This window comes from Grosmannia clavigera (assembly GCF_000143105.1).
Source record: "Grosmannia clavigera kw1407 unplaced genomic scaffold GCSC_173, whole genome shotgun sequence".
Classification (NCBI taxonomy): Eukaryota; Fungi; Ascomycota; class Sordariomycetes; order Ophiostomatales; family Ophiostomataceae; genus Leptographium; species Leptographium clavigerum.
In genome coordinates, this window is record NW_014040765.1 from 917,223 (window position 1) to 929,918 (window position 12,696).

The window sequence follows — 12,696 nt, forward strand, 5'->3', positions numbered from 1 at the left end:
CTTATCTTGGGTTCTATGGCCATCTATTTTGCGTGCCAAGTGCAAGCCAAAAGCGAGTGGGAACCGGGGCAGTTTGAAAACCGGGCTCTCCCGGCGGCCACACCGACTTCCTCGTCCACTGAAAGCATCGTTGTTTCCAGCGTGGCGAGCGCGGCACCGACATGGAACGCCACCGTGATCAGTCCCCTCATCCGTGGCGGAAATGTCACCGCCGGCGAAGTGAACTGTCTACGTGGGCAGCAGGAAAGACTCTGCGGTCCGCCCAATAACAATGTTACGTCTCGGTACCACCTTTCAGTGCTGCAATGCCAACACTTTTACCTGTGGCGATTCTATGTGCATATTTCTTGGAGACAGGGATTATCTTTAGGAGAGACAAAAAGGGAAAAAAACACCTTACTCATCTATCAAAGCAGATTGTGCCGCCGGAACTTGCTACGAAGGCGGGAGATTCGGTCTTTTCCACCAACGGCGAGTGCGGCAGACAGCACAGCTACAAGCAATGCGCGGGCGTTTGGGGTGACTGCTGTAACGACGACGGGTAATGCGGTACTGGCTCATCCTATTGCGGATACGGCGTATGCCAGCTTGAAAACTGCATCGTACCAGCGGCTTACTCCATTGCAACAGTATCAACGACAGATCGTCCTCTACCACAGGCCATAGCATAGTCCTGCCCATCACCACGCCCACAACCTCTCCTCCTAGCACATCCATCCCAGGAGAGGCTTCGGCTCCCGGGTGTATGTCCGGTCCTCGCCTCTCAGGTCGCCGTACGTAACAAACTCTTGGTTGCCGTACACCACGCCCTCCGGGACGTCGAGATGCTCGTCGTGCTCGCTGTGCCAAGCAACCCAGTCCGCTTCCCACTGGTCGAGGTTCTGGACGTACGTTCCAGAGAAGAGGCCTTTCGCACAGTGAGCGACAGCCGCGCAATCTCATGCTCAATGCTGCTGCCATCCGCATTGGGACTGGGCTCGAAAAAGGGCTCCAGCTCGTTGGCCTGGCAGAGGCCTTTCATAACCGAAATGGCGGCGGGAAAATCGCCTTCGAGTGGCCAGAAGAGACGATCGGCGGCTGCCGAAAAGGGCACATGAATGCCATCGCAATTAGAGTCCGTATGTGAGCGGTAAGGCGACTCGTCCGGCTGGTCGGACGAACCGGATGGCAGCGAAGAGGTTGCTGTTTGTAACTTTTTTTGGTGGGGGGAGTTAGGCTGATGAGAGATATAAAGACGAAGAGGGCTTTATAGGAGAGTTTGAAGGTCAGCCTGTGCTTTATTAGATGGCGTTAATAAGCAGCTAGTACAGAATACTGTATGGACGTCTCTATGAAAGAAGTAGCCAATAAGCAGCAGCGTCGGTGGTTTAGTGGTAAAATCTGTCGTTGCCATCGACAGGCCCCGGGTTCGATTCCCGGCCGACGCATTTTTGGCCCCAGAGCGGATGGTGCAAAAAGTCATGCTTTGTCATTGCGACGGTGACGCTATTTTTGCCGATTTGCTCATTTGCGCTTGACTTGCGCCGGCCGATGGCCGTGTCTTGGCGAGTGGGCTTCACATTTCCGATTTCCGAGATCGGCTTCGCACAGAACGAGCAGGAAGACTCTGCAAGCGACGCATCCCAAGAAGCACACGCATCCGCACGTCTGACACCATGGCGTCCTCCTACCCGCCAGCGATTGCCAAGCCAGAGCGCCAGCGATTGGTCGAGGTGATCAAGGACTGGAGCATAGCCAATGGGCTTACGGTCCGGCCGATGCCCACGGCCGTGACGGCCAGCGACAGCGATCTTGCGAGCTCGCTGGCCATGCCGGTGCCGGTGACACTCTTCCCCAGTCCGTTTCCGCGGGCGGCTTTCCACGAAGCCCAGGCGGTGCAGACGGCCTACAACGAGCTGTATGCGGGCATCAGCCAGGACGAGGAGTTCCTTAGCCGCATTATCGCTCAGTACGTCCGACGCTGTGCCTTGTGTTTTTTGTCGTACAGGTCCCGTGTCTAACTGCTGCCAGGGTGATCGATGGCGATGACTTCACTGCCAGCCTGTGGAATGTGCATCTGCGCGTGAAGAAGGAGGGCTACACACACGTGCGTTTTATTTTCTTTTCCGCCTTGTTCTGCCTGGTGTTTCTGTGTCGGTCCACTGACAAAGCTGCTTGCAGAAACACTCGCTGGGCATCTTCCGGTCGGACTATCTGGTGCACCAGGAAGCAGGCGATGGTGACAGCACACAGCTGCCGATCAAGCAGGTCGAGTTCAACACCATTGCAGCGTCTTTTGGCGGGCTGTCGGTGCAAGCGGCCAAGCTGCACCGGTTCCTCGCCGAGACCGAGTACGGCTACCTGCAGGCCGAGCCGACCGGCCCCTCGCGATACGACTTGCCGGCCAGCACGAGCAGCCAGGACATTGCAGCCGGATTGCGTGCTGCATTTGACGTGTACGACCGCTCGGAGCCGGCGACGCTGGGCCTGAAGCGCTGCGTGCTCTTCCTTGTGCAGGACGGCGAGCGCAACGTGTTTGACCAGCGGCACATTGAGTACCACACCAGCGCGGGCGGGCGGGTGCCGGTATTTCGGGTGCCATTCAGCGCCGTGCTGCAAAGCACACGCGTGGCCGACACGCCACGGCGCCAGCTGTTGTTCCCGCTACCGACAGACCGGTCGCGCGTGTTCGAGGTGGCCGTCGTGTATCTGCGCGCCGGCTACGGACCATCCGACTACCCGGATGCGGCCGCCTGGGAGGGCCGCTACCACATTGAGCGGACGGCCGCGATCAAGTGCCCGACGGTGCTGACGCAGGCAGCCGGCACCAAGAAAGTGCAACAGGTGCTGGCCACGCCGGTGAACGAATCCGAATCTGGGTCCGAGTCCGGGTCCGGGTCCGGGTCCTCGGAGCTCGGCCGCTTCGTCGCCGAGGACAGCGACAAGGCCCGCCAGATCCGCCGCACGTTCACCAACATTTACCCGTTGGACACGACGTCTGCGGCTGGCCGACAGGCCCGCATTTGGGCCCAGGATGTCGAGGCGTGCCGGCGATTTGTGCTCAAGCCACAGCGCGAAGGCGGCGGGAACAACTACTACAAGGACAAGATCCCGGCCCAGCTCAAGGCGGTGCCCGAGGAACACTGGCCGTCGTATATCCTGATGGAGCTCATCACGCCGCCGCCCGTGGCCAACGTGATCCTGCGCAACGGCCAGACCGAACAGGGCGGCGTCATCTGCGAGCTGGGCGTCTATGGCACCTGCATCTGGGCGGCGGGCGGCCGCGGCAGCGACACCATCGTCCGCAACGAGACGGCCGGTTATCTGCTGCGCACCAAGGGTGACCAGAGCGAGGAGGGTGGCGTGGCTGCCGGATTCGGATGCATGGACTCGGTCAACCTAGTTTAGCAGCGCGGTAGACGTCGTGTCAACATCGCCCTCCCTGTATTTTCCCCTCGCCAGACGTGAAGACATAAATAGGACATGAACGTGAACGCGAACGTGGACATGCGCTGCATCTATGACAGCACCCAAAATAAGCCCTTTCCTCCTTCCGGCCTCGTTCTGTAGAGTGGAGAGATCGGTGCGCCTGAAGCAAACAGAGCGCAGAGAGACGACGGCCGCAGTCGTCCGAGCCTGTCCGGCGATCACTCCGACTCCGTCGGGGTCGGACGCTTCAGCACCTCGATGCTGCCTGCACGCGCAGATCCGTCAGTAAGAGGGAAAAGGAGCATGGAAGAGGAAGAAGTCGACGGGACGTACGCTGCAGGATGCTCAGCTGGGTCTTGGACTTGCCGTCGGCGTCCGAGTACGTGTTCATGGTGGCGTCTCCCTCGACGTAGACGAGTGTTCTGTCCGGGTAAGCCAATGCGTCCAGTTCACCCTTCTCTGTTCGGTCAAACTCACCCCTTGGGCAGACTTCGGAGAAGATCCCGCTGCGGGCCCTCGGGCAGGAAGCTCGCCACGCGGAACCAGCTGGTCTGGCGGTTGTCGCGCGGGCCGCTGCTGCTGGCCACCACATATCTAAGCATCTCGGAGCCGCTGTTCGTCGTCTGCAGCTCCGGCGTGTCGCCCAGGTGGCCGACAATGGTGATGCGGGCAACCCGGCGAGCAGGCGTCGTGCTGAACGAGCGGGCAACAGGGGCGGCACACAGGGCGGCCCGGCGCATGAAGAAAGACATTTTGGAGCGGGCTGGGGTGCTGGGCTGGAGTGTGGACAAATAAGAGACGCAATCGCTCTTTTCGTTCGATCGGACGGTGGTGCAAATCAAAGGGAGGGGAAGAATCGCGCATCGCGACCGCTGTCGCGCTTTTTTTAGTGGCTGTGGCGGTGCGCCGCTGTGGCTGAGACTGTCTCGCACACGATTGTGCGTCTTCATCCCTCTTACGTCGGAAAAAGTACACCGAAAGTACGGAGTACAAAGTACGCAAACAGCAAGCGACTAATCACAACACGAGCGTCCAGGCTCCATCCAATTGAAACAGCAGAAAGCAAGCTCTCAATAGTGGTCGCCATGGGGTATGTCCCTCTGCCAGCCCTACAAGGGTGGGAAGAAAAAAAGGGAGGAATTTCCCTCCTAATCGGGACACGACCTTTCCCTTTTCGGGTGTGAATAAGGCTCTGGCCAGCCTCATCGACCAAGAAGCACATACCAAAGACAACTCTTGCGACGAAAGGGGGAAGTGATAAGCGAAAATCTAGCCTGTTACGAGACCCTAAGATTCATCATGGCTGATGGCTCAACTTCTTATTGAGCGCTCAAACGTCCGTTTCGGCCGTGCTTGGACTCTTCGTCTCCAAAACGCCTTCGTCTCTCCGTGGTACCGGTCATATATCTGACCTACGTCTGGCGGATCACTTTTCCCCTTCCTTGGCTTGGCTTGGTGGGATTGATTGCTACGCCCTGGCCTATTGGGCATGCCAATATCTTATTCATGCCCCAGCCATCCATGACGCCCGAGTGGCTATGGAAGGACACGATGGATCATCTGCCAGGGATGAGCCCGGCTTGCTGTGCATGTGTGCCATGACTGGCTTCGGGCCTGTTGCTGCTCAGATGTCGCTTCCTGTCTGTCTGTCTCTTCTCTTGCCCTGCCTGTTCATATATATCTCATGTTCCCGTCCGTGGCATTTCTGCTCCTACAGCTTCGATATCTCTCGTCTTCGTCTCTTATATCCTACAAGACTGAGAGAAAATGGTTTACTACTCTAGCACCGGCGTGCTCATCATGGGCGAGTCGGGTCATTTGCCCATCACCAGCTCGCTCCTGGCCAACCTTGTCCTGCGTCTCATTCTCGGGCCGCTCGCCTTGTTGGCATCCTGTGTGCCTCTGCGGCTATTGTGGAAGAACGGCGAGTTTCCGGCCTGCGTCTTCGTCGCCAGTAACTGGCTGACCGTCCTGCTCGTCTTTATCAACGCCGCCATCTGGCACGACCAGGACTTTGACCACTGGTGGCTCGGCTACGGCTGGTGCGACTTCCAGATCTACATCCAGTTTGCCCTCTCGACCGTCTACAGCGCCAGCATCTGCGCCATGATGCGACGGCTGTCCATACAGGTCAGCCTGAACCGTGTGGCCGGCCTGTCCGGCGCCGAGAAGCGCCGCCAGCTGCTGGTGCAGATGCTCATCATCTTTCCCGTCCCGCTGCTGCAGGTCATCTTCACCATCTTTGTCCAGGGGCAACGCTACATGCTCGCTCCGGTCAACGGCTGCAACAAGGCCTACTACGGGAATGCCATCTACCTCGTCTTCTTCGTCCTTCCCTCGCCCATCTTCACGGCGGCAGCATGCTATCACACATGTGAGTAATGCGGTTCTTGACAGGGATGGGCCCTCAGCTGACTGCTTCAGACCAGACGTACAGGAAGTTTCGCCTGGCTGAGGCCAGCACGCGCCTGGCCCATAACGGCAACAACAGTGTGGCCTTCTCTCGCAGCCAGCGGGCCCGACGGAAGTTGTATCTGATGGCCCTTAGCATCCTGCTTCCATACGCCCCCATTGAGGCCATTTTCTGTGCCATCAACATCATGATGGGCTGGCCGTGGAACAGCCCGACGAGCTTCCATTATGTCCACTTTGCCGGCATTGTCTCTACGTGGAATTCCATCTACATAATTAGCTACGACCATGTCAGCTTCAGCGAGATGAACCTGAACTGGATCCCCATCGTGACTGCATTTGTCATTTTTACCTTTTTCGGAACGTCCAAGGAGGGCATCAACACATACCGCAGATGGCTTGTGTTCTTTGGTCTGGGGCGTCTGTTCCCAACACTCAATCTGGAGTACGACCCAGACCGCACCCGTGTCGAGACCGGCCGCTTCAGTGAGGGCACGCAGACGCAGTTTTCGACGCTGAATGCATCTGCAAGGTAACGCGACGGGCCTCCTGCCCGGTGTGCATTGGTAAGAACATCACTGACACACATCTAGTCCATCTCGCAAGGAATCGCTTGTCCCCACATACTGTCGGGTTTACTCGGCACACGGAAGCAGCCACGGGACAGAGGACCAGGAAGGGGGAGGCGACACGACCGTTGTGCCAGCGCCGTCTTCGTGGCGATCCGATCTGCGAAGCCGCCTTCAGAAGGCCAGGATGTGGCCCACGCGTACGTCGTCCCCCAATACCGCAGACGAGCTCGAGCTGGAACGCAACGCGGCCCCGTTTGCCGCGACATGGCAGCCGGCAGCCTCTGTGATCTTCAGACCTGGGCTCAACTGGTCTGCGCCACCCAGAGTGCCAGCTCTCGCCATGTCCTCCTTCCGGAAGGCCTCCTCGGCACAGACGACCCCGGACACCCGTACAAAACCAAACCCACCGCTACGGCCATGCCAAGCCCATCCGTCACCGCAGTCGGCGGTCCCTGTCATCGACGATCCAGACCAGCTGACCGACGAGCTGACCATCGAGCCCCTCCGAGAAAACCGGGCCATACCCAAGCCTTTCGACGGCACTGTCATCCAAGGAGCCACTGTGAGCACGCGGGTGTGGGCAGAAGGGGAGCCCATGGAGCCCATGGAGCACATGGATCAACAGGGACATACGCTGGAAAATACAGGCGGAGCAGCAGTGCCAGCTTCAACAGTTGGCACAAGTCGGCCAGCTGCTGCATCCGGGCAGGGGACTGTTCGAGTGGATCGGTGCATCGTCACCGATATGCCCGCTGGAAGATGAAATGACCGTCTGGTCACAGGTATAGTTTGTATACTGGATTTTTCCTAGGAGCATATGATGGATATCGCAGGATTACTATGGAGTACAGTATGCTGTAATATTTTTGCTGGGTTCATGCTGTCAGTACTGAAGCCCCACAATGCTCATTGCAAAAGAGGCAACAATAAATGCATGCTTACCAGAGGAGTATGGGATGGTCAGCCAACAGGGCCTCATCACAGTGACGGGCGGTTAGGCGGCACATGACTGGGCCTTTGCGCGTACGGAGTACATGCATGCTACGGCGTATGCAGTATGCGACGCGTTGTGCAGCTGTTGGATCTAGGCCCCTAATTTGTGGTTCCTGATACTCCGTAAAAACCCCATCGTGGCCAAGTTACAAGGAGAAATTGTGGAGTCTCGCCGTGAAGAGAGTGAGCCGATCACCGAGCTGCGAGCCCCGTACGAATGCGTCCACCAGTCGGAATGTTGCTTCATAGTGCGGCGGCGCGGTCTTTTTAATCCCTCTTTCGAGCACGGTTCCTCCAGTTAGTTTGCCAGTTTGTCAGCGTCCAGTCGCGTCGCAGCGACAAAAGTCCACCGAGTCCAGCCTCCTCCCAGTCGGGTAAGTGCCGGCAATTGGCAGCACGAACCTCTTCTCGGACAGTCGATTGACAAGTTTCGTCCGACAAGCAAGCATTCGCGATGGATCCCCTCCGAAATACGAGCACTCCACAGATCCGGGACGAGGACGGTCTGGTTCTGGCCACACGGCCCCGTATCATGCAGCGATGGCATGCGTGCTCGTATCTTGTGTAGTTGTACGAGTACTCCGTACTCCGTACTCCGTTCATGTACGTCGTGCGTCGCCTCCTTTGCCTGCATTGGTCATGCCCCTGCAGGAACGACTGTTCCTGGCGTTAGCGTGTTGGTAGGAGAGAAGGACAGGGCTCCAATTAGCTTGCCGCGAAGGATCTGACCGACTGCAGGGAGAGGAATACAGAGTAGGAACGGCACGGTGGCTCAAAGGCCGGCAAACGAGACCGGGAGGTCGGTGAATGAGTTTGATTGAAAGTATTGCAACAAGGCGTTTCGCACATTTCTGGTGTCAAGTACAGAGTCCGAAGTATTTGAAGGTAGTAAACATCCTGCGAGCAGAATGCTCGTACGAGTGCCTGTCATGAAGCAGCATGGATTCTCGCCTGCCTCGTGGTGATTCCCAGCGTATCGCCACGACATGTCATTACTCCATCCAGACCGCGGGCCGACGTTACCTTCTACCGAGCAACTAGGACGTGCTATAATCGACAGAGGCAGACTGAAAAGATATGCGCATGTCGTAAGCGACTCTCCAAAGGACTCCGACGGGGTGGAGGAGGGTGGTCTTGAACCAGAGAACAGCTGCGAGAAGGAAGAGGAGAAACCCTGCATTAGAATGCTGCACTGCTGGAAGGCTAAGAGAGAAACAACTGGAAAAAGATGACCGAGCGTATGCGATGCGACGCAATAAAACAATGCAACCCAAGATGGGAAAGACTACGACACAATATCGATGTCTATTCGCAATAAAGTTATAATAGCTCAACCCTATTATAGCGTTATGGACAGGCCATCGAAGACAAGAGCCCGGAATCAACGGAGGCCATCAGCCAGCCGTGTCTGTGGTTGCAGCCCGGGAGGACTCGGAGGAAAGGGCCAGCGAACGATGCTTGGGTTGTAGTCTTGCTGTGTCGGTCGTTAGATTGGCCTCGTCGACAATGTCCATCTAGTACGGCTGAGCCTGTCTCAGCGGACGATTGCACGTGAGACGGTTCGCGAGGCTGCGCGCGAGGGCGATTTTTCTCGGCGACATGCTTACAAAGACATGCAGTTTGCTGACTCGGGCTCACAGTCGGGACCGACGCAGTCCTTGCAATACCACCGCAAAAGGAAAGATGATCGCAGACGGGAAAGACTGCTCAGACGGTCGAGACGCCTGCTAAGGCAGCCTGTAACCTTTGCAAGAAATGTCCAGTCTTTGAAACATGCAGCTTCAGACGAAAAGAACCCTCGAAAACTGCAAGGAAAAAGAAAGAGGGATTTCTTCTTTTTCTTGTCGTGCCCGACTGCACTGTTCAGAGGAAAGGAAGAAAAAAAAAGCCTCAGGACTTGCAGAATGGCTGCATTTCCACGCGTTGAAGCATCTCCGTCCGCACATCACATGGAAATCTGACGAGCATACTATGTATGTATGTGCACATGCCGATCTTGCCAGATAGCACACCGGCTTGATAGATACTCAGTTTCCTGGGTGCAGGGAAGCCCGGCGGAAGAGAGGGGCAGCACGAAGGGGTTGGGCAGCAGCTGAAGAATGTCCTTGCATCAAAGGACGGCCTCGTCACTGTGCATCGCATCGGAGTGGCCCTCGCTGACAGCTATCGCCTCCGTGTCACAACGTGCGCGTCCCATTACGGACCAGAGTGCACCGAGTACAGAGTAGTCCCCTCCCAGACCATAAAACACTGCGATCCGGTCATCTCCACCCTCAGTGGCCTTTCTGGTCGGAATAACAGCTCCGTACAGCAGACTCCGGGAGGGGAAAGAAAGCTAGCAGCAAGATAGTGGCTTACTACTCTGTTTGTATCTTAGGATGCAAAAGGAAGAGTTCGTGTATGGCCATTCCTGGTTGCGTGTTGGCTGTTTGAAGCCCGTCATCGCCGCCTCCTTTTCCTCATTCGTCCACCGGGTACGAGTCTGTATACGCACATAGTACGAGTCTGCTCGTGCTCGCGGCGCTGAAGAACAGGCGCGCCTCCAGAGCCGCCCTTTTCCCCTTCACCCTGCCCTCTGGCTCTTCTTTCTCCGAGGCCCCGCTTTTTATTCTTCGCCCTTCTACTGCGTACATCGTAGTCTTCTGGACGAATTGACCACTGAGAGGGCAGGACAGCCCGGCGAAATGACCAGGGCACCCGAGAAACGAGCTCATTTTGCCTGTGTGGGCTGCTGTCCCCTCTCTGTGACTGCCCCTCTCTTCGTCTGCAGGTGGACCAGGGTTTCATCGCGTCTCAAGTCCCAAGATACATGCCCCTGTTCCTGGGAAGCAAGAGGGCTAGCCTGCCGGCCTGCTTTCCGCGGACTAATAGGAAGCCGTCTTGGTGCGGGACGTTGGAAACGGTTTCTGTTGCTCACAGCACAAACGGCTTCCTTCACAAGTCTGCATAAATTCTTTCTCCATCTGGCTTGTTTGACGATCTTAGAGGCTTCCCTCACTTTTCGGGCCCTTTTCATTCCTTTTCTTTCCCTCTCGTCTCCTTTCTGCAATGTACTTTTCTGCCGGAAAAGAGAGGATAGTCCGGCTCTTAGTCAAATAAAAATAAAAATAAAAATAAAAAGAACGCATACGGCACACCCCTCTTCCGGGGCCTGTTCGTACCTGCTGCTGCTCGAGGTCTTTTCAGAGGATCACCTTGGCGTGGGGGACTTACAGATTGGGTAATTCTACATAGTATCTTACGCCGTATATTTTGTACTCGTGTATCAAACACTGCAGCAAAGCCTTGCTTACGTCGTAGTCTTATCTGCAGGCAGGTTCCAAGGGCGAACGGCGTTCGTTTCCTCACCTTGGCTGGTAGCACGATCGTCTATCTTCTCGACTGTGCCCATAGCATAAATCGCCCGACTAGGAAGGCCATCAGGGTTGTCTGTACTTTGACCTGTCCTTCACTGTCTGACCCCTTACGGCCCTGCAGCTCGTGATACGAAGAGGAATAACTGAGAAAACGGCCTTTGCTTAGTCTGGCCTTTTCCCCTCTCCCTGCATGTGACTGCTGAGCGTGCTTTCGCCCTCTTTTGCGCGTGTCGACCCACGAGGACGGAAGCCTACGGCGTACGCCGTTTGGAAAGGTGGCATTGAATGGCCTCCTTACAGATGCGTCCGCCATCGTCTGCGAGTACGTCGTATGTACGCTATCGCCGGATGCTCGTATTCGTTGCTTTCGCATTGATTGCAGACAGATGCAAGTACGATTTGCTCTGGGGCCGGGATATACGACGTACGGATACGGAGTACTCGGGCAGTGTGGAATCCATGCCTTGTAACCATGTGGTGAGGTGTATGGAGACACTACATAGTACTCCGTGTTCCGTACGTCGTATTCCTTATCAGTTTTATTTCTCTTGTTCTGCTCACGGACAGTGGTGGAAGCACACGTCTCACTAAAAAAATGGAGACCCAGACAATCGGGACGTCCCAAAGAACTGCAACCCACTGTTGTTGCATTTCTCGCGCTCACTTCTCTCGACATGTCCTGTTCTATTCAGAACGGCGTATCGATGACCTTTGTGAGTATGTAGCAAGCCACTCTCGCAAACAGCATGCCGTGCCTGGATCGTGTCGGGGCGATGAGAATCCACGTATCGCGCTCGTACATGTAGATACGAGTACACACGGACGGTGGATGCATTTCCACCCTCCGCCCATCCGCTGTAAGATACTTGTACTCGTACACAGCGGCCTGCATGCTGAGGCCGTTCTGGCCCTGCTCACAGCGGCAGCCAAGAAGTCGGCCATTCAGACAAGCGGCCTTGCAGACTTCTTTTTCGTCCCGTCTGGCATACGTAATCGAGCGTTTGGGGACGGGTCGAGCTCGAGGTACACGATACTTGCTCATCGAGGTACGACAGGGGTCCGACTAGTCGCACTTGCGCAGGGCGGGACGCAGGGCGCCAGGTCTTTTCCTCCTCCTCCCTGCCGACTGCCGGAGGTGGAAGTACGTCGTACCTCACCTGCGCGACGTGTGTCTCGACGAAGAGGAGCCTGTTCGCACACCGTTGTGGGCCGTCTGTGGAGAGAGATGCACCGGCAGCAAAACTCGCTCATGCCGTGTCGGGGGAGTGGGGGGTCGTTCACCGTTGCTGGCCTTGCTTTTGCAACTCTTGCGCCGTCTTTCTTTCTCTTTCTGGCAGTGGCCGCGCACTAGCTGTTTGAGCTTGTTGGTATTGCCCTAATCGTACGGAATACTCCGTACGGACGTACGGAGCCATGGCATCGAGAGCGCTGATCATGGATGGAAGGTCGATCATCAGAAAGAAGAAAGGAAATAGGGGCTTTCGCCTGCGCCGACTGGTCGCGCTGGCTGCCACTAAAATTGTTTTTCTACAGAGCCGTGTCGCTGGTTAAGCTTGGAGTTTGATTAGCGCTCTGGCAAGCAGCCGGGTGGAATAATCCGGGACTGGCATCTTGCAGCCAAGCTTCACAGACAAGGTATCTTAAATAACCGTCGGGCAATTCTCTCTACTCGTCCTGCCCCCGACGCAGACGGAAGTCACCGACGGCTTTGTGTGTCTGTTCCTCCGTCCTCTCGGCCATCTTTTGTGGAGGCTAGTGCCGAGTTAAAATAACGCACCGAAAAGCCTGAAACACACCCTCGCACCTTCATTACAGCACGCCTCCAGGGCTGATAACGGAGGCCAGGAGGAGATTGGGAGGGAGACCAGCTGGTCACTGCTTTGATGGCAGTCGGCGACCATTTACGTCGTAAGATGTGGCGGCCAGAAGAAGCAAAGCGCGTGCATCTCGTGCCG

General features: G+C 56.5%; 4 protein-coding genes across 4 annotated transcripts; 2 read left to right on the forward strand and 2 right to left on the reverse strand.

Moving 5' to 3' along the window:
- Window positions 1–1,655: 1,655 nt before the first annotated feature.
- On the forward strand, window positions 1,656–3,387 carry CMQ_7489 (glutathione synthetase; the record flags this gene model as incomplete). Its single annotated transcript, XM_014314494.1, has 3 exons — window positions 1,656–1,948; window positions 2,011–2,086; window positions 2,161–3,387. The coding sequence occupies 3 exons, from the start codon at window positions 1,656–1,658 to the stop codon at window positions 3,385–3,387; spliced, it is 1,596 nt and encodes a 531-aa protein (XP_014169969.1).
- A 239-nt stretch (window positions 3,388–3,626) lies between these two features.
- Window positions 3,627–4,160, reverse strand: CMQ_7210 (ssDNA-binding protein; the record flags this gene model as incomplete). Its single annotated transcript, XM_014314215.1, has 3 exons — window positions 3,627–3,673; window positions 3,742–3,830; window positions 3,886–4,160. 3 exons carry the CDS (start codon window positions 4,158–4,160, stop codon window positions 3,627–3,629), a joined length of 411 nt encoding a protein of 136 aa, XP_014169690.1.
- A 1,015-nt stretch (window positions 4,161–5,175) lies between these two features.
- Window positions 5,176–7,180, forward strand: CMQ_7554 (a-pheromone receptor; the record flags this gene model as incomplete). The annotated part of the gene is made up of 4 exons (XM_014314559.1): window positions 5,176–5,782; window positions 5,833–6,352; window positions 6,414–6,954; window positions 7,040–7,180. 4 exons carry the CDS (start codon window positions 5,176–5,178, stop codon window positions 7,178–7,180), a joined length of 1,809 nt encoding a protein of 602 aa, XP_014170034.1.
- A 4,249-nt stretch (window positions 7,181–11,429) lies between these two features.
- On the reverse strand, window positions 11,430–12,177 carry CMQ_7158 (uncharacterized protein; the record flags this gene model as incomplete). The annotated part of the gene is made up of 3 exons (XM_014314163.1): window positions 11,430–11,651; window positions 11,731–11,929; window positions 12,149–12,177. The coding sequence occupies 3 exons, from the start codon at window positions 12,175–12,177 to the stop codon at window positions 11,430–11,432; spliced, it is 450 nt and encodes a 149-aa protein (XP_014169638.1).
- Window positions 12,178–12,696: the final 519 nt, after the last annotated feature.